The sequence below is a fragment of the Pelodiscus sinensis genome, chromosome 3 (assembly GCF_052426305.1).
Source record: "Pelodiscus sinensis isolate ZL-2025 chromosome 3, ASM5242630v1, whole genome shotgun sequence".
In the NCBI taxonomy this organism is placed as follows: Eukaryota; Metazoa; Chordata; order Testudines; family Trionychidae; genus Pelodiscus; species Pelodiscus sinensis.
The window spans coordinates 201,942,527-201,962,913 of NC_143054.1; the positions used below are offsets into that span (position 1 = coordinate 201,942,527).

At 61.7% G+C, this 20,387-nt stretch overlaps 1 protein-coding gene across 1 annotated transcript; it reads left to right on the forward strand.

Annotated features, from left to right (window-relative positions):
• The first annotated feature begins 1,379 nt into the window (after positions 1-1,379).
• MAL (mal, T cell differentiation protein (MAL blood group)) lies at positions 1,380-19,232 on the forward strand. The gene is made up of 4 exons (XM_006112623.5): positions 1,380-1,595; positions 14,778-14,945; positions 15,725-15,850; positions 16,696-19,232. The coding sequence occupies exons 1-4, from the start codon at positions 1,509-1,511 to the stop codon at positions 16,768-16,770; spliced, it is 456 nt and encodes a 151-aa protein (XP_006112685.3). The 5' UTR covers positions 1,380-1,508; the 3' UTR covers positions 16,771-19,232.
• The last annotated feature ends 1,155 nt before the right edge of the window (positions 19,233-20,387 follow it).

The following is a 20,387-nucleotide window of genomic DNA, read 5'->3' on the forward strand; positions in this document are numbered from 1 at the left end:
CCCCGCCAGGCTCTGGTGTGTGGGGAGTGTCCTGGGCCCCCCCCGCCAGGCTCTGGTGTGTGGGGAGTGTCCTGGCCCCCCCCCCCGCCAGGCTCTGGTGTGTGGGGAGTGTCCTGCCCCCCCCCCGCCAGGCTCTGGTGTGTGGGGAGTGTCCTGGGCCCCCCCGCCAGGCTCTGGTGTGTGGGGAGTGTCCTGCCCCCCCCCCCCCGCCAGGCTCTGGTGTGTGGGGAGTGTCCTGCCCCCCCCCGCCAGGCTCTGGTGTGTGGGGAGTGTCCTGCCCCCCCCCTGCCAGGCTCTGGCCCAGTAAAGGTTCCCCACCCCCGTGGTAAGGGCTCCATTCAGTGGCCCCTGCCTGCTCCTGCTTCAAGGTGCCCATTCAAAGGGCCTGCAGGGACCCTGCCTCACAGAGGCATGTGGGCTGCATTCCCAGGGGGGAGGGGGGGGAGGAGTCCTGCCCCACCCACCCCTCAGAGCTTGGCTGAGTCACTGTCCTGAGGCAGCTACGGGGCCCATGACCCTTCCTGGCCGCTCACGTCAGGCACCTGAGCGCCCTGCCCCCTGCGCCTCTGCCCCCGGCAGCCCCCGGCACCCCCGGCAGCCCCTCGCGCTGGAGAACGGGGTCGAGGGTGCCCGGGTCGCTGGAACGGAGAGTCCCAGCGCGTAAGGGCAGCAGGCGGCAGCAGATCACGGGGCTGACCTACAGCCCCCCCCCCCGCCCCCGGGAGTCCCTGCCCTGCCCCAGGGGAGCTGGGAGGCTGCTCTTACCTGCCAGCTCTTGATTTAAATGCGCCCGGGCCACCGCTGCCCGTGGCGACCTGTCGCATTGGCGGGTCGCGCTCAGCGCTCTGGCCACGGGCCCCCTCGCTCAGGGGACGCGGGTTCCTCCTTTCCAGGGCAGGCTTGTCCCCGCCGTGTTCCCAGCGCTACCAAGCCACGGCGGCTGGCTGGGGGAGCGCCCGAGGCTCTGGCAGCTGCAGGAGGTGCTGGGTGCTAAGGGGCCCCTGGAAATCTCCCAATTCTCACGGAGCAGCTGTGGATGCAGTTGTGGAGCAGCGGCAGGGCTCAGGTCACAAGCCAGGGCCAGGCCCGCGGGGGGTGTAAATCAGCTCAGTTCCACTGATGTCAATAGGGTGGGTGACACTGCTCTCCCCCAGCAGAGTACCTGGGCCCCGTCCCTTGAGTTATCCCTGGAACATTTCATTCCAGCCCCCTCTGGGCCAGCAGGTCTCCACCACTAACCCTGCCTGGCCCAGGAGATCTAAGGCTAGATCCAAAGCTACAGGAAAGTTAAAATCTAACATTCCTCTCCCGCCCCCTCCCCAGGCTTGCAAACACAACGGGCAAGTCTGTCAAATGAGCTGGCCACACCTATGTTAGCTCCTTCCCTCTAGGCAGGTCGATCAGTTACGAATTCACCTGTCTCAGAGGTGGAGGCTGCATCTGAAAGCCACGTCTGCTCCCAGCTGCAAGAACCTGAGTGTCTGCGGTGGGTCAGCTGAAAGACCAAGATGTCATCCGCAGCCGCTGCAGTGTCCTTGCCTAGTGGCTTCTCTGTCCTGGCCACGTTTCCTGATTTCCTCTTTATCCCAGAATTCGTAAGTTTGGGCTTTTTTATTTCCTTGAATTGTAGAAGCAGCATGACCGTTAGGGTGGTGGCCAGAGACCTGGGTTTGTGGATCTCGGAGTAGTCTCAGGGGGAAGCCAAGTGCTGGGGTGGCAGAGAGAAGTTGGTAAAACAGGTAAACTGAGCCTGTTGGCTGTGAGGGCGATTTCCTGCTGAGACGTCTCTCCCTAGGACAAGTTTTCCTAGGGGGCCAGGCAGAGGCTGAGCTGCTGGCCACAAATCTAACTCGGCTGCAAACGGCAGGGGCCTGTTTCAATGAGTGGAGCTTGGCTGTACAGAACGTGGACGGCTGTAAAAGCTTAGCCTGTCCAATAAAGGGCTGGTATGACTCCAGCTCACACAGCGTACCCCAGGTCCATCGACGGACATGCTCTTCAATGGAAGAGTCATCTTCAATGTGTGAGAGTGGGCTGGCGACCCTGCTCCTCTTGGACGGTGGCAGCTGTCCAGCAATCTCTGATGTCTGAAGAGTCATTTGAGACCGTGGGGTTACAGATGGTACCGAATGAACAGGCACAAGGAGAAAGAATTAGGCTGATTATATAACCGGAATATTACAGTGGGAGAAAACGGTAAGAAGTCTCCAGGCATTTAACAACAATTAATTAAAGATGTAAGTGAGGCTGCCTGAAAATTTTCCATCTAACCTGTTTTTTAACAGGAAAGTGGAACTTGGACTAAATGAAAACTTGTGAGGAGTATTTGTTTTCCTTTAAACATTTAGGGTTTTGTATTAAAACACAGACAACCCCCCAAATCAATAATTCAGATAAAAATTGTAAAATGACTTGTTTTGGGACCAAAACTTTTCAGTTTTACAGAGAAACGCTAACACTTTCCACAAGGGAGAAAAAGAAAATTCTGACCCCCCTCTTGGTGTGACAGGCAAACCAGAGTTCACAGGGTGAAAGGCTGCTGGCCCAGGGCCAGCGTTTCACCTGAACAGCTTAGGGATTTATTCACGGTCTCCCAGGGCAGAGTAGTGATATAAATGCAGCCGTGTTAGTCTGGTCCAGCTGAAACAAAAGACAATTCTCTTCCACATATTGATCTGAGGAAGTGGGTCTGGCCCACGAAAGCTCATCACCTAATAGTAATCTTGTTAGTCTTCAAAGTGCTGCGTAGTCCTGTCTTTTGTTCACAGGGCAGAGGCTCCTTTGTCTCCCGACTCGCCGCTGCCCCCTGCTCTGTGCAGTTTGCAAACAGCAGGAAGCCGGGGCTGATAAAGCCCTTGTCTGAGAAATGTCACTGGACAAGTACAACTGGCTGTGCACCACTGGTCAGCCTGTAAATAGTGCTTTCTGACCAACGACAGCTCAGCATCAGTAGGTCATGCAGGGCTGATCCTGCCCAGGAGTTAGGCTTGGTCTGCACTTTGGGCATGGCTAGACTGGGGGTCCCAACAAAACTCCGCCACGTCCAGGGGCGCGTTTGCTCTTCCGCTGTTTTTTAGCCGTAGAGCAGACTGGCTCTTTCGGAAGCCCCTGTACGCCCCGTTCCACGAGGAAGAAGGGGGCTTTCGAAAGGGGGGGGGTCCTGAAATATTGCCCTGTCTAGACGGGCCAAATTTCAGAAAAGCCTCTTCCGACAAAAGTATCGGAAAAAGGCACGAAAATGCAGAGGGCAACGTGCGCATCTTTTCCCGCTAGACCCTCGCAGTCCAGCCGCACCCTGGCAGCTTGACGTGCAGCTGCAGCAATGCTGCCAGGGCGGCGCTGTCAAGTGAGAGGCATGGCAGGGACGGCGGGAGAGAGAGCTCCCAGCGCTCCGTGGAGACCACCCCGATGAGAGCGGCTCCCAGTGCTGGAGCCTGGTTCCCACAGCGCCATGAACTGCAGGGCCGGGGAGGTGTTTTTTCACACCCCTGGCTCCATGGGCGGCGGGAGAACGCTCAGCTGGGGAAGGCAAGCGCCAGCCCCACCCCCACCCTCTCTGCCCAAGGCCCCACCCGGAGCCAAACCCTGCCCACCCCCCAGCCCGATCCTTCCTGGCCGTGGGGCGAGCTGGGGCGCTGAGCCGGGCAGCCACCACGGCCCCCGACCCCGCTGGCAGCAGCCCCTGCCTGGGCGGTCGGGCGTTTGGGCGGGTTGGGGAGGCCGCGGCGCCCTGGCCCACGTTGCCGACTGCCCGTCCCTGGCCCAGACGGTCACAAGGCTCCAGTATGTCTGGTTCCAGGGTCTCAGGGCCTGGGAAAGGCTGGGGCCTCCGGCGAGTCCTTCCAGCTCCTTCACCCCTCAGGAGTGGGAGGGCTCAGCACCTCGCAGGCCTGGGTCCAATAGCACAAGAGCAAGCAGCCCTCGTGTTGCTCAGACCTGTGGCAGGGTTGGGGGGCCCTTTCTACAGCCCCCCCATCCAGCAGCTTCTGCAAGGCCCAAATAGACCCCTTTGCGTCCCCAGTGGCTTAGCACAACCTCCCACCCCTCAGCAGCCGCCCCGGGAACCGCGTCCCCGCCCCTCGGCAGCCGCCCCGAGAACCGCGTCCCCGCCCCTCGGCAGCCGCCCCAGGAACCGGGTCCCCGCTCCTCGGCATCTGACCCCCGGGAACCGCGTCCCCGCCCCTCGGCAGCCGCCCCGGGAACCGCGTCCCCACTCCTCGGCATCCGACCCCCGGGAACCAGGTCCCCGCCCCTCGGCAGCCGCCCCGAGAACCGCGTCCCCGCCCCTCGGCATCCGACCCCTGGGAACCGGGTCCCCGCTCCTCGGCATCCGCCCCCCGGGAACCGCGTCCCGCCCCTCGGCAGCCGCCCCGGGAACCGGGTCCCCGCCCCTCGGCATCCGACCCCCGGGAACCGCGTCCCGCCCCTCGGCAGCCGCCCCGGGAACCGGGTCCCCGCCCCTCGGCATCTGACCCCCGGGAACCGCGTCCCCGCCCCTCGGCAGCCGACCCCCGGGAACCGGGTCCCCGCCCCTCGGCATCCACCCCCCGGGAACCGGGTCCCCGCTCCTCGGCAGCCGCCCCAGGAACCGGGTCCCCGCTCCTCGGCAGCCGACCCCCGGGAACCGCGTCCCCGCCCCTCGGCATCCGACCCCCGGGAACCACGTCCCCGCCCCTTGGCAGCCGACCCCCAGGAACCGGGTCCCCGCTCCTCGGCATCCGACCCCCGGGAACCGCGTCCCCGCCCCTCGGCATCCGACCCCCGGGAACCACGTCCCCGCCCCTTGGCAGCCGACCCCCAGGAACCGGGTCCCCGCCCCTCGGCATCCGACCCCCGGGAACCGCGTCCCCGCCCCTCGGCATCCGACCCCCGGGAACCGCGTCCCTGCCCCTCAGCATCCGACCCCTGGGAACCGGGTCCCCACTCCTCGGCATCCGACCCCCGGGAACCAGGTCCCCGCCCCTCGGCAGCCGCCCCAGGAACCGGGTCCCCGCCCCTCGGCATCCGACCCCCGGGGAACCGCGTCCCCGCCCCTCGGCATCCGACCCCCGGGAACCGGGTCCCCGCCCCTCGGCATCTGACCCCCGGGAACCGGGTCCCCGCTCCTCGGCAGCCGCCCCAGGAACCGGGTCCCCGCCCCTCGGCATCTGACCCCCGGGAACCGCGTCCCCGCCCCTCGGCAGCCGACCCCCGGGAACCGGGTCCCCGCCCCTCGGCATCCACCCCCCGGGAACCGGGTCCCCGCTCCTCGGCAGCCGCCCCAGGAACCGGGTCCCCGCTCCTCGGCAGCCGCCCCAGGAACCGGGTCCCCGCCCCTCGGCATCTGACCCCCGGGAACCGCGTCCCCGCCCCTCGGCAGCCGACCCCCGGGAACCGGGTCCCCGCTCCTCGGCATCCAACCCCCGGGAACCGCGTCCCCGCCCCTCGGCAGCTGCCCCACAGGCAGAGGCAAGTCCCGCCCAGCGCCCCGGGGGAGCCGCGAGACAGCGAATGGGTTGGGGGGGGGCAGGCGGCTGCAGAGGACGCACAGGGGCTGGGTTCTCCCTCTGCCGTGACAGGAACCCGCCAAAAATCTCTGAGGGGGGTGGACAGTCCAGGTGTCCTTCGCTGCAGCGTGCAGGCCCCTTTCAGGCCGTGCAGCCTTCCCTCGGGCAGCCGCCATGGGGGAGACCAGGCAGCCCGTGGCCTCGCAGACTGGGACTCCATTTGGTACCCGGCCAGCTGCCACGTGGCTCCGTGCAAACAGCTCTGACTGGCTCCAGTCCTCGCTCCAGCACGTGTGAGAACGGGGGGGGGGGGCCCGAGGGCAAGAGGGGCCCGCCCCGAGCCAGGGCGTGGCCAGGCAGCCGGTGTCTGGGGGGTGCTGCTCAGCAGGACACGGGGCCCGAGCCGTAGCTGCTGTAGGTCAGGGACACTCAGGTTTGCTTCCCCACCCTGGGGCCTGGGCCTGGGGAGAGGAAGAGGAAAATGGCGGGGAAGGGCCGTGTGTGCAGCGTCTGACGGGCTGATCCCCAAACCATCGCAAGGCGAGAACAGGGGTCACGTCTGTGCTGAAAGGCTCTGGCCAGAGGGACCTGGACAGATTAGAGGATTGGGCAAAAGGAATCTGATGAGGTTCAATAAGGACAAGTGCAGAGTCCTGCCCTTGGGACAGAAGAATCCCAAGTATTGGTACAGGCTGGGGACCGACTGGCTAAGCAGCAGTTCTGCAGAAAAGGCCCTGGGGGTTACAGTGGATGAGAAGCTGGAGAGGAGTCAACAGGGGGCACTTGTAGCCAAGAAGGCTAATGGCATATTAGGGGGCATTAGGAGGGGCATTGCCAGTAGATCCAGAGATGTCATCATTCCCCTTTATTCGGCTCTGGTGAGGCCGCATCTGGAGTATTGTGTCCAGTTCTGGGCCCCCCACCATAGAAAGGATGTGGATGCATTGGAGAGGGTCCAGCAGAGGCGACCACAATGATTCGGGGCTGGAGCACATGACCTATGAGGAGAGGCAGAGGGATTTGGGTCTGTTTAGTCTGCAGACGAGAAGAGTGAGGGGGGATTTGAGAGCAGCCTGCAACTCCCTGAAGGGAAGTTCCAAAGAGGCTGGCGAGAGGCTGTTCTCAGTGGTGGCAGAACAAGGAGCAATGGGCTCAAGTTGCAGTGGGGGAGGTCTAGGTTGGCTATTAGGAAAAGTTATTTCCCTAGGAGGGTGGGGAAGCGCTGGGCTGGGTTCCTGGGGAGGGGGTGGAATCTCTGTCCCTAGAGGTGTTTGATTTGGCTTGACAGGTCCCTGGCTGGGCTGACTGAGTCGGGTTGGTCCTGCTTTGGGCGGGGGCTGGACTGGCTGACTCCTAAGGGCTCTGCCCGCCCTGGGCTCTAGGATTCTGTGTGCCGTGTGGTGAAAGCTTCGGCTGGAAAGGGATCCGCTCGGTGAGCGTGAGCAAGTGTTCGAGCTGGACCCGGTCGGGTGTGTCACGTTCGGAAACGCTACCGCGAAGGGGAATGTTCCAGGGAGCGTTTGCAGGGCGCCTCTTGGCTCTCGCGCCCCCCAGCGCTAGTGGAGCCTGTTCACGGCCGGCCGTGCGGTGAGGAGCGCGCAGCTGGGGCGCTTGGGATGAGGGTGGAGAATGAACCAGCCTGTAACAAATCCTCAGCAGGAACTGGAGCAGAGGGGGGTAAACACTGTTGGGCCCGGGCTGGGGGGAACATGGGCTCCCGGTGGGATCTCTGAGATTACACTGAGCAGGAGCAGAAGCAGGCAGGAGCGCACTGGCAATCAAAACAGGCCCGGGAAATGGCTGAGAACGGCCCTCCCCATGACGTCACCCCTGCGCGCCCCTCAAGCCCCACCCCGTGTCAGGTCCGGCACGCGGCGCAGGCGGCGGGTTGGGCACCGGCGGGTGGACACGACGGCCCAGCAGGAAATTGCCGGTATCCCGCCAGGCCAGCCCACCCCTGGAAGAGGGCAGGCAGGGATCCAAGAGGCGGGCCAAGCGCCGAGCCCCCCGTACGCCTGGGCCCCAGCTCGGCCGTCTGGCCCACGCTCCCTTCACCCCGGCGCCTGCGCCTGCCCACAAGCCCCAGGTTTCTCTGGCGTCTTTTCCCAGCTGTGCTGGTCTCCCAGCTCCTCGCCTCACGCCCCCTCCTGGCGCCAGCAGAAATGCCCCAGAGCATCCGCCCCGAGGCCAGGGCCCTGCTGGGAGCCGGCTGCTCTAGTCTGGGAGCGGGGGCTCCTGCCCCATGCTGTCCCCATAGCCCCCCAGCGCTCTGGGAGGGTGGGTCAGAGCCCTCCCCCTCGTGTCCGCTCTGCACGGGCCCTTGTCCCCACGGGCGCCCGACCGAGTCTCCCGGGCGTCCGTGAAGCCAGGGTGTGGCTCATTGCCCCGCCCGCTGAGGGGGCTCTAGGGAGGGTGGAACCCCCCGGCCCCGGTGCCCCTCGCTGGTCAGGCCCTGCCCTGGGCCGGAATCCAGGCCCCATAATAGTGCCAGGCCCCGGGCCTCCCTTCCCCCAGCCATTCCCCGAGCCAGAGGGAAAGGCGGCTCCTCCCAGGCAGGGTGGGGACGGCCGCTGCTTGCCCAGGGCTGTCCCTGCCCCAGGGGCATCGCTACTGAACGGAGCTTGGAAGAGTCGCTGGGCAGCTCCAGCCCTGCGCTCCTGAGCCGGGGAGTTAACGCCCGGCTGCGGCGGGTCCCTGCCTGGGGAACGGATTCCCTCGCAGCTGGGACCCAAGCCCTCCCCTGCCTTCCGCCTCCACGAGCCGCCCCTGCTGGGAGGCCGACCCGGGCGCGGCTCCTTTTGACGCACCCCGGCCTCCGCCCTGCTCAAGGGCAGCACTCGGGGCGGGCGGCCTCGCAGGTTCCCCCGGGGCGGCCGGTCTCCTGTGATCACCGCTCGCGATTGCCCCGCTGTGCACTGAGCAGCCTAATCCTGTCCTGGAACCAGCCCGAACTCGCTCCCGGCGGTTACGCCTCGGCCCTGCCCCGCGCTCGCTTCCCTGTCGCTGGGACTCAGCAGCACACGGGCGGCCCCGGCGCACAAACATGCAGCACGCGGGGAGCAGCAGGAAGGGGAGGGTTAGCCACACTCCCGGTTTGCAGGGCCCCCAGAGCTTCGTTGTGCTCGACGAGGCAGGGCTGGCTTGTGGGTGGCCAGCGCGTCCTGCTCCTAGGCCTGCTTGGCTGCAAGGCATTCTCAGGCCAACGGCCCGATAATTGTAGATACCAATTGTCTGGAAAACGCCTGTGGCCGTTTTATCGCTCCCCGCTGTGTGCTTAGGGGGAGTCACATACCGGCAACAACAGCTGATTAACCGATAAAGCGTTACCCAGCCCAGTGTGAAGCTGAAACTGCCTCCCCGGGCTGATAAAGCAGCCACATTTATCAGGGAAAACATTGACATTCGGTGCATTTATGCAACTCTTATTGTGGCAAAAGGGCCCGAGGCCTGATAACATGCTCATGCCATCGGGTCTTGCAGGGGGAACGGGCATGGATCGTGGTGACTGGGGATTTAATGACGGTTTGAGGCTTTGGATTTTGTATCATTCCCACAGCTATTTACTGCTGAGGCATTTGTTCCCTCTTTTAATAATTTAAATCTTCACGATTGTAGGAAGCGGTGGGGGCCAGACAACGGGAATGGGCGCCAGGTAATTATTTAACGCCGGGAGATGTCGACATAATAACCGTTAAAGCTTTATAACCATTGACCACGATTCGGCAGGCTCCCATGTCTACGGTAAATCTCCCAAAGGACTTTACTCGAAATAAGCAACGAGCCACGTCAATTGCGGAGCTTATTTCAAAATTGGGAGCGTCCACTCAGCCCTTCTTGCGACACAGAGCACGCTTCCTCCCACTTCCCCTCCTCCTCCAACAGTGAGGATACGTCTACACTGCGCATTGTTGGGCAATAACATATGCAAATGAGGTGCGGGGATGAATATCGCTGTGCCTCATTTGCATACCTAATGAGCTGCCATTTTTGCGGCACAGACGTTGGCCCAAGAAGGAGCTGCCTACACTGCTCCTTGCGCAAGAAACCCCCTTGAGCAGCCCCACAAGAGGGTCCGTCCTGGCCGCCTCAGTGCCCTGCCAAGCGGAGCTTCCTGGCGCTTTCTGGAGCTAGCTGAGCAGTTTTATTTCACCTTGGTGCTGGCTGCCCTGAGCGGCCGCTTCCTGCGTGACCCCGGAGTCGCTGGCGTTGTTCTTTTGCTGGGGCCATAAAGAAACAGGTTTCCTGTGGTGCAGCTACAGAAACGCCCCCAGGCTGCCAGGGAACCACCCGAGCGCGCCGAGAGGGAGCCCGAGTTACATGCCTGCCTGGTTTGAAAGCGTCTTCATCAGCCTGTGCAAACTCAAGGGCCAGATTCCTCAGGGTTTGCTGAGTCCCGACTGTCAATTTCATCTCCCGGCCCCGAGCCTGGCGCTGGCCGTTCTGTTTAACTAGCCACAGCCTGGGCTCCTGTGCGGCCCCGAGGGGAGCCCTGCTGGGACGCTCGGCTGCTTCCCCTCCTAGGTGCCTGGCTCAGTTCTGATGCGTGTGCCCGATGGGCGGTGCGGCCAGCGTGGTGAAGCTGCATGCAGCAGCAGGCTGCCCTGTGTGGGCAGAAAACATCAGCAACGCCCTCCCGGCTGCAGGGCATCACGCTGGGCTCGGGCTCAGTCTCTGCCAGCGTCGACCCCGGCCCGCCCCAGCACCGCCCTCTGCCGCACCGGCCAGACCCCGCGGCCACCGCCCTTCCCGCAGCCGGCTCTCCCGGCACCGCCCTCTGCCGCACCGGCCAGACCCCGCGGCCACCGCCCTTCCCGCAGCCGGCTCTCCCGGCACCGCCCTCTGCCGCACCGCCCAGACCCCGCGGCCACCGCCCTTCCCGCAGACGGCTCTCCCGGCACCGCCCTCTGCCGCACCGCCCAGACCCCGCGGCCACCGCCCTTCCCGCAGCCGGCTCTCCCGGCACCGCCCGCTGCCGCACCGCCCAGACCCCGCGGCCACCGCCCTTCCCGCAGACGGCTCTCCCGGCACCGCCCTCTGCCGCACCGCCCAGACCCCGCGGCCACCGCCCTTCCCGCAGCCGGCTCTCCCGGCACCGCCCTCTGCCGCACCGGCCAGACCCCGCGGCCACCGCCCTTCCCGCAGCCGGCTCTCCCGGCACCGCCCGCTGCCGCACCGCCCAGACCCCGCGGCCACCGCCCTTCCCACAGCCGGCTCTCCCGGCACCACCCTCTGCCGCACCGGCCAGACCCCGCGGCCACCGCCCTTCCCGCAGCCGGCTCTCCCGGCACCGCCCTCTGCCGCACCGGCCAGACCCCGCGTTGGCCTAGTTCAGTCAGGCTCAGAGCGGGTGTGGGGGGGGGAGGCGAGCCAGGCGCTTAGCAGCAGGCGGGAGGTGAGTGCGGCTTGATTTGTGGCCCAGAATTGTGCCTGCCTGGGAGGAGCCGAATTACCCGGCGAGCCCCGGGCCCATGGCCAGCGGCTGTGAATGGGCTGGGCGCTGCCAGAACAGCTGCCGGGAGGGTTGACAATCGTCCCAGCGGCTTTGGGGGAAGAGCAGGGCCCCGGGCCCGTTCTGCCCCAGACTTGACAGACAGTTGGAGGGGCGCCCGCCAGGCTGCGCCGCCCTTTGCTCCAGGCCCAGAGCATGGCCTCGCCCAGGGGCTCGTGGGATTCAGCGCAGCCAGCTGCGAATGGCGGCGATGGGGAGGCAACGTGTGTGGCAGGCGCTCCAGAGCTGTGCGTGGGCCATGCTGGATGCGTGTGCACTGCAGTTAGACACCCGCGGCTGGCACATGCCCATGCCCATGACTTGGGCTCAGGCTACGGGCAGTTGGGTTGCAGTGACGTGCCGCTGTAGCCCTGCTGGTCCGGACGAGCGCTCACCCCACCGGACACTGGCCCAATGAGGGGAGCGCTCCCCCACCGGCAGTCTGACCAACAGGCTCAGGCAGGAGCCAGGGATTTGCCTGCACCCTGGGGTCACAGAACTCAGGATTCAGACAGCTCCATTGCAATTACAGAGTCCCTGGGCTCAAGCCCAAGGCAGCGGGTACGGGCCGGCTCCGGGTGTCCAAGTGCAGTGTAGACAGCCTGTAGGCACACGGGTACGGGCTGGCTCCGGGTGTCCAAGTGCAGTGTAGACAGCCTGTAGGCACACGGGTACGGGCCGGCTCCGGGTGTCCAAGTGCAGTGTAGACAGCCTGTAGGCACACGGATACGGGCCGGCTCCGGGTGTCCAAGTGCAGTGTAGACAGCCTGTAGGCACACGGATACGGGCCGGCTCCGGGTGTCCAGGTGCAGTGTAGACAGCCTGTAGGCACACGGATACGGGCCGGCTCCGGGTGTCCAGGTGCAGTGTAGACAGCCTGTAGGCACACGGATACGGGCCGGCTCCGGGTGTCCAAGTGCAGTGTAGACAGCCTGTAGGCACACGGGTACGGGCCGGCTCCGGGTGTCCAGGTGCAGTGTAGACAGCCTGTAGGCACACGGATACGGGCCGGCTCCGGGTGTCCAGGTGCAGTGTAGACAGCCTGTAGGCACACGGATACGGGCCGGCTCCGGGTGTCCAGGTGCAGTGTAGACAGCCTGTAGGCACACTGGTACGGGCCAGCTCTGGGTGTTCAAGTGCAGTGTAGACAGCCTGTAGGCACATGGATACGGGCAGGCTCCGGGTGTCCAGGTGCAGTGTAGACAGCCTGTAGGCACACGGATATGGGCCGGCTCCGGGTGTTCAAGTGCAGTGTAGACAGCCTGTAGGCACACGGATATGGGCCGGCTCCGGGTGTTCAAGTGCAGTGTAGACAGCCTGTAGGCACACGGATACGGGCCGGCTCCGGGTGTCCAGGTGCAGTGTAGACAGCCTGTAGGCACACGGATACAGGCCGGCTCTGGGTGTTCAAGTGCAGTGTAGACAGCCTGTAGGCACACGGGTACGGGCCGGCTCCGGGTGTCCAGGTGCAGTGTAGACAGCCTGTAGGCACACGGATACGGGCCGGCTCCGGGTGTCCAGGTGCAGTGTAGACAGCCTGTAGGCACACGGATACGGGCCGGCTCCGGGTGTCCAGGTGCAGTGTAGACAGCCTGTAGGCACACGGGTACGGGCCGGCTCCGGGTGTTCAAGTGCAGTGTAGACAGCCTGTAGGCACACGGGTACGGGCCGGCTCCGGGTGTTCAAGTGCAGTGTAGACAGCCTGTAGGCACACGGGTACGGGCTGGCTCTGGGTGCCCAGATGCAGTGCAGACAGCCTGTAGGCACACGGGTACGGGCCGGCTCCGGGTGTCCAAGTGCAGTGTAGACAGCCTGTAGGCACACGGGTACGGGCAGGCTCCGTGTGTCCAGGTGCAATGGAGACAGCCTGTAGGCACACGGGTACGGGCCGGCTCCGGGTGTCCAGGTGCAGTGCAGACAGCCTGTAGGCACACGGGTACGGGCCGGCTCTGGGTGTTCAAGTGCAGTGTAGACAGCCTGTAGGCACACGGGTACGGGCTGGCTCCGGGTGTCCAAGTGCAGTGTAGACAGCCTGTAGGCACACGGGTACGGGCAGGCTCCGTGTGTCCAGGTGCAATGGAGACAGCCTGTAGGCACACGGGTACGGGCCGGCTCCGGGTGTCCAGGTGCAGTGCAGACAGCCTGTAGGCACACGGGTACGGGCCGGCTCTGGGTGTTCAAGTGCAGTGTAGACAGCCTGTAGGCACACGGATAAGGGCCGGCTCCGGGTGTCCAGGTGCAGTGCAGACAGCCTGTAGGCACACCGACTGAAGGGTTTCTTATTCACTAACTTGTGTAGAGAAGCCCTAACTGCCACACTCATTCAGCAGAGAGCCAGACGCCAGTGGAAAGCTGTGGCTGCTGTTGCAAGTGCACCATGTGCACCCCAATGGCAGCTGCACCGACAGCCAGAAACCCAGCGCCAAGCTCACAGGCAGGGTTAAAAGCCGCTTCGTTTTGAAAGGCAGCAAATGCAAAGTTGAGCTCAGTTGCTGGCCAGCACCCAAGATGCAGACTCGATTTTGTATTGGAATTTGTGTTGCTAACGGCAAATCTAATTTTCAACAACAAATGTCATTAAAAAACCCAGAAAAGTAAGAAACCGTCGACCGACTGGAGGAGCAGGATGTGACCATTTCGCTAATGTTAGATTGGCATGTGGGCTGGACCCCCGGGGAAACACTTTGGCTCTTCATGATCAAGTGCTTTGTTTTGGTACTATTTAGTATTTACACACGCGATGGGGCCCCCCTTCCTCTCTCCATGAAAGTAAATTGTGGAGTTTGGTGATTTCTTGTCACCTCGGTTTCTTTGAACTGATGCCTTGTGAATGGCCGGAGAAGAAGGGAAATCGAGGTGTGGAAAGTGCTAACAGCTCCCTGAGTGGTATCCTTCCTGTCTTAGGAATCTAGCTATTGATTTTGATGTTTATCTGCTTAGGTTTAAGTGCCCATTCTCCAGATAAAACAAAATGTAGGACAATGTAGCACTTTAAAGACTAACAAGATGGTTTATTAGGTGATGAGCTTTCGTGGGCCAGACCCACTTCCTCAGATCAAATAGTGGAAGAAAATAGTCACAACCATATATACCAAAGGATACAATTAAAAAAATGAACACACATGAAAAGGACAAATCACATTTCAGAACAGAAGGGGGATGCGGGGGGGGGGGAGGTAAATGTCTGTGAGCTAATGGTATTAGAGGTGATAATTGGGGAAGCTATCTTTGTAATGGGAAAGATAGCTAGAGTCTTTGTTCAGCCCCCCGCGCAGAGTGTCGAATTTTAGCATGAATGACAGTTCAGAGGATTCCCTTTCAAGTGCAGATTTAAAAGGCTTCTGAAGCAGGATGCAGGTAATGAAGTCGTTGAGACAGTGTCCTTTCTGGTTGAAATGGCAAGAAACTGATACTTCCTGATGCTCTGTCTCCCACCCCCTCCCTTTTTCTTTCTCTCCCCTCTCCTCTTCCCCTCTCGAGTGTTCATATCCCCAGCTCATAACTCTGGTTATCTGTGCCCATGAAAGCTCATGATCCCATCTCCATGTTCTGTTAGTCTAGAAAATGCTCCCAGACCATTGGTTGGTTTTTTCTGTAACAGACGAACTCAGCTACCTCCTGAAGCTCTTGGGTTTATTAAGACAGGGTGTGGTAAATCCAAATCCCTAGTTTCCTTCTTGCCTCAAGAAACAATCTTTCTGTACAGCTTTCGGGGTGAGGCAGCAGACGCCTCGAGTCCTCTGAGACCAGAACGTGACCCAGGAATTGATCTGTTCTCTCTCCCTGTTCCTTGTTCCTTGTAGGTCTTTGGCGGCCTTGTCTGGATTCTGGTGGCCTCGACCCGCGTAGCTTCTGCAATGATCCAAGGCTGGGTGATGTTTGTCTCCGTGTTCTGCTTCACTCTGTCAACGCTCCTCATGTGCCTCTATTTCTGCGGTGCGCACGGTGGGAAATCGTCTTGGCTCGCAGTGGTAAGCTGGCCTGTGTCTGTGGGGCTCGCGGAGCATGGGCCGAGCCCGGGGCCCTGAGCCACACAACACTTTGGCATGTGCTTGAATCAGTGGGGTGTTCACCGGTGCCAGGTGACGTTAGGCGCGTGTGCTAGGGGGATGGGCCTCTCGCTGTGCCCCGGCAGGACTATCGGACGCTGCTCTCTGGCCTCGGAACCCAGAATAAGCTGCCTCCATTGCCGCTGGCTCAGGCAGCCCAGCTGCTGTGCACGTTGCACCCGTTCAGACAAGCAATTGTTCCCCCTTGCTGCTGAGCGATGCTGAGTCACCACAGCCCCTCCTGGGCAGCCCTCCCTCCCCCCTGCCTCCCCAAAGCCCTGCATCTCCGGCAGCCAGCGATGGGCTGGGGCTCCGCATGCAGGCACAGGCTGGTCTGAGGGGCCAGCTGTTGGCAGGGGACTTGGAAGATCAGAGCTGCAGCTGGTTGGGAATTTTCTGTCAAAATAACATTGACAGAACACACAGTTGCTGAAAACACACTTTTCTACAGGGTGATGTTACATTTGTAGAAGTTTTCCAATTTTCTGTCAGGAAAATAGAAACAAAATATTTTGTTTGGGGTCAATTCACCACGAATCGGTGTTTCCCAATGGGCTGGCATTGCCCCGCCTGTTGCAGCACCGTCTGGCTTCTGACTGACCCACACGGTTGATCTGCTCTTTCCAGAGTTCCTTCTGTTCTCGCCGGCTTGAGCGGCGTTCCTGGAAGCAATTGCTAACTGGTCTTGCTATTATTCCTAGGATGCCTTCTACCATTCAATGGCTGCTCTGTTTTACCTGAGTGCTGCGGTTTTACAAGCCTTTGCCACCATCCAGGCCAAAGACACGTTCTCATTTAAAATTTACCAGGAAGATATCTCAGCAGTGGTGAGTATCCAGTAGCTTTCACCCCATCAGACGTGCCAGGGCGGGAAGGGACAAAACGTGCCAGGGGTGAAAGCTGCAGGGCCTGGGGGCAGCCTCAGACCCAGCACCTCCACGAGGCGGGAGGGGACTAGCCCTTCTCTGCCGCGCTGTGATAATGGGCCGTGTTAGCTGCTTAATCCATCCCCATCTCTGGCGGGGGTTGGGGCCACTCAGGAGCCCTTCCTTGCCTCACACGCCCACTGGTTTCAACAGCTTTCGAATACAGCGCTGCTGAGGGCTACGCTCTAGTGACCCTCTTCCCGTAGCCCAGCCGGGGCTTCGGCCCGGACCCCGCTGAGCACAGGAAAAGCCAGTGAAGATCTGTACTTGAGGCAACTTGTCCTTTAACCACAGAATGGAGGGAAAGTGGCAGCCATCTTAACTGAGGGCCAACGGGGGCTTCAGTCCCATTGAAAGAAATGGCAGATGGCAGCCATTTTGGGAAAGGGTAAAAGTTGGAGAGACTCCACCAGAGCCTGAGCTACCACCTACTGTGAGACACTCACAAACAATATCGTGAGGCTCTGGGTAACATTTGCAAAAGCACCTAAGTGACGCAAGAACTTGACCCATTTTCAAAAGTGACTTTTGCGCTTCAGAGCCCAAGTGACTTTTAGTGGCTCTTAGGCGTCTAAATCACTTAGGTGACTTTAGCAACCCTGGCACGGAGCCCTGGCGTTTGGGCTCCAAGCCCTGTGCCGGTTAGTATGAATCCTGCTGGCCGGGCAAACACAAACCACAACATGCACGTCCCGTCTACGCACACAGCCCCTTAGCGGCTAACTCCAGCCGTGTGTCCATTGTAGGTATTCGCGTTTGCAGCCACCTTGACGTACGTGATCCACAAAGCGTTCTCTCTGCTGCGATGGAAATCGTCATAAACCCTCCAGCGCGGCCCCGAAGGAATCCAGTTCGAGCATCCTCCCCCGTTACTAGCTCAGCAGCATGCGCCGTTGCCCAATGACTCGTTGTACACTGGTATGCACTGGTGTGCAGACTCCCCTACACTGCTTGGTACGTGGTGCCATGACGAAGATGACAAAATCAGCCTGGAGACGCCTATTTTTCAGCAAACCGGTTTCTTTTCGGTGTCTTGAAAGTCAGACTCAGGTCTGTGGTGGGGATCCGCTTTGCTGATCGGCTTTGTCCCCGCTCCCCGGGCCTGGGCCAGCTGCTGGCATGAACCAAGGGCCTTTCTCAGCCCCTGCCAGGGAAGGAGGCCTCGAGCTTGGGTGGAACTTTGGTTTCCCAACAGGCCTGAGCACTGTGGGGTGCGTCTACACGGCGCCATTCCTTCGAAATAACAGTGCGAGCGTCTCCACGGCCATTTCGAAATAACCGACGGCTTAGTCCGAAATCTGTAAACCTCATTCTACGAGGAATAGCCCCTATTCCGAACTAGGTATTTCGAAATAAGGCGTGTGGAGACGCTCCACTGCTGCTATTTCGAAATAGCCCCCACCAGGGCCTTTCTAAGTTAGCCTTCCCCAGTGCCTCCTGGGGCTCTAACTCGAGATAGCACGTCCACATCAGGAAAACCTGCCTCGGACTCATTTTGAGGCTTCCCTGCAGTGTAGATGTGCTATTTCGACATAAGCTATTGCAGACTAAATGTTCTGGAACAACTTAGTTCGAAATAAGCGTGCAGTGTAGACGTACCCTGAGTCTAACTAAAGTCTTTGGGCTTAATGTCAGGGCATCGGGTGCAAGTTAATTGGCCTGTGAAATTCAGGGGGCTCAGAGCAGGTGATTTTGGTCTATTCTGGCCTCAAACGCTCTGAAACGCTCAAAGCAAAGCCTCCCGGCTGAGTGACTTGAGGCATTCCTGAGGCGTCTGTCTCCTCTCCACGGGCCCATCCATCTCTTTGCCTCCTTCCTGGGGCGTAGTTAGTTTCACACAAGCCACGTGCAGAGGCGCTGCAATGGCCGGGCTCCTGCATTCAGCTCCATGCAGACTGCGCTGGCTCAGCCCCACTGCGGGGATCTGCCTGCCAGATGGGGCCACATTCTGCCGCAGGCGTCAGGCAAGGGGGGCGTCAGGCGGCTCTTGTTTGCCTCATGTTTGTGGCGCTGGGCGCGAGAGAGAAGCAGCAGCTGACGGGCGCTGGGCACCGCGCTGAGCAGAATTCTTTCGCCTGCATCAGCCGCGACAGGGTCCCTCTGCTGCTGTCTGGCCGGGTGCACGGACGTGTGTTCTGTGCCCCGCTCTGGCAGTGGCGTAGCACGTAACACAAGTCATTCCGCACTCGGGCAGTGTGTGACGGGGGGGCAAGGGGTGAGGATGAGGGCTCTAAATGGGGGTGTCTGGGTATGGGAGGGGCTGAGGGCTCCAGCGGGGGGTGGGGGCTCTGGAGTGGGCTGGGGATTTGGGGTGTGGGGTACAGCAGGGGTGCAAGGCTGGGCATGGAGCCAAGGGATTTGGATACAGGAGAGGGCTGTGGGGTGAGGCAGGGGTTGGCGTGTAGGAGGGGATGTGGGCCTGGAAGAGGGGGCTTGGTTTGGGGAGGGGCTGGGGTGCAGGCGGGGTACAGTCTTTGGCTGGGGGGGCACCATTCTGGTCTAGGACCAGGGGTGCAGGGTTTGGGGTACAGGAGGTGGCTGTGGACTGGGGGGCGCAGGGTTATCTGGCGGCTCCCGGTGAGTGGTGCTCAGAGATGCTGGTTAGCGGGGACTGAGGGTCACAAAGGACTACGCGCTGCTCCGGCACCGGGAAGCCAATAGGCCAATGGCCACGGACCCCAGAGGAAGCCGGTTCTAAGTACGCAGACGCCTGCTCCTCTGAAAGCCACCTGCCATGTTTTCCGGCTTTGCTGCCCAGTGTCAGACACCCAGACCGTACTCGGGCACCTGAATTTGAATATTTTAACCCGATTTTCTCGTCTTGACCCGGACGGCAACAGCCCCAGAACAAGACACACTCCTCTGCGATGTACTCACCTCAGGGCGTCTGCGGAACAGCCGGATCCGCTAACTGTCTTGTGACAGAACAGTAGTCCTGGCCCTCGCTGTAAACGGTCCCGTCTCCAAGCGGCAAGAAACAGGAACCACGGCTGCTTTCCTTGGGGGGGAGGGGGAATTTGTGCAGCCGCTAAGGGTATTCTTGGACTAAGCGTAATTCTTGGGTGTATAATTTGCTCTCTTGTCTTGCTCAGCAGGGGAAGATGACCAGCGTGCTGTGTAGTGTGTAGGCTACTTTTAAACTAATGATCACCACAACTGGGTGCTAAATCACTCTCAGACACATGGTTTGGTTTGTTCAGTAGGAAGATTTCAATTATTTTTCAATGTACAAATCCTGCTAATAAAACGAATAATAAAACGAGTTTGCCCGGGGTTTTCCAAACCCGTTTGCCTCTGTCGTCTCCATGGCCCGTGCAGAGACTTGCAGGCGAGTCCCCGGGAGCCGGTAGCGTGACCTCGGCGGCGCTCGCGATACTGCGGAGCCCCTGGGGACGCTTCCAAAGGGGACTTGGACTCGGTTTCGAACGTGACTTGGCCACGCGGGGCGCGGCTGCCCAGCCCACGGCAGAGCCACTCAGAGCCCAGCTGCACACGCTTGGGCTGCACTGAACCTAGCTGTGCAGGCGCTGGGGCCCGGTGCTGAACCCCCCCCCCGGGGCGGCAGGATCTTTGCAGCAGGTTTGAGTGCGGTTCATGGCAGGCGTGCGGCTCACACAGGCCGGCACGCAGGGGCGGCGCCCGGCTGCACAGGGGTGCGCTGAGACGCCTACGCCTGACAGGAAGTGGGAGTTGGCGCCTAAGGACGAGATTCTCACGGGGGCCTTAGGTGCCTTTTCGGGGCTCTGCTGCCGAGGGGAGGGCTCGTCCCTGAGTGAGGGGCCCGGGGCTCCGTGCCGGAGAGCTAGGTGCCCAGAAAGGCCGAGCTACCCCTGGGAAACGCGGCGGGAAGGGGCAAGGCCTCCAAGTTAGGCCCAAATTTCAGGTGGCAGAAGACACCCCCCCTTCTGGAGGCTTGATCATGATCCCCCGGAGCTAGGCGCCCAAGCAGCTGCCCCTCCCCTAGTGCTCACTGGGCAGTGGGGGGGCGCACGCGGGAGTTCGCAGCTTCCCTCTGCCTGAGTTGGCGCAGCGCCTGGAGCAGGGTGTAACCGCGGTCCCTTGCACGGCCCAGGGCCCGGGTACGTCCAGCCAGGGCAGCCTCCGCGCAGGAGCGCGGCACCATGCACGGTGAGGGGGGGCTGCTCCCTCCAGCAGCCCTGCAGCCCCCAGACCTCTACGGCAGGACCTGGCGTAACAGGCCGGAGGCAGCCAGCAGCTCTTCCATCACTCGCTGCCCGACCCCTTCGCTAGCCGGGCGCCTCAGCCAGCTCCATCGGCCGCCCCCTTCACACGCACAAATGCACAACACATCACAGCAGGCGGGGCGGGCCAGGCCCTGCAGGCCAGTCGCAAATACTGCCCCAGCTCCCCGGTCGCGGCCACAACCGCCCTGGGTAGCATGGGTCTCTGGCAAGGCACGTCTGGGAGCCACACAGCG

Excerpts from the sequence above, each read along its gene's own strand:
- MAL (XM_006112623.5), top strand. The coding sequence starts at position 1,509 with ATGTCATCCGCAGCCGCTGCAGTGTCCTTGCCTAGTGGCTTCTCTGTC. Across the intron at positions 1,596-14,777 it reads TCCTCTTTATCCCAGAATTC|GTCTTTGGCGGCCTTGTCTG; the intron begins GTAAGTTTGGGC and ends TGTTCCTTGTAG. Across the intron at positions 15,851-16,695 it reads AGGAAGATATCTCAGCAGTG|GTATTCGCGTTTGCAGCCAC; the intron begins GTGAGTATCCAG and ends TGTCCATTGTAG.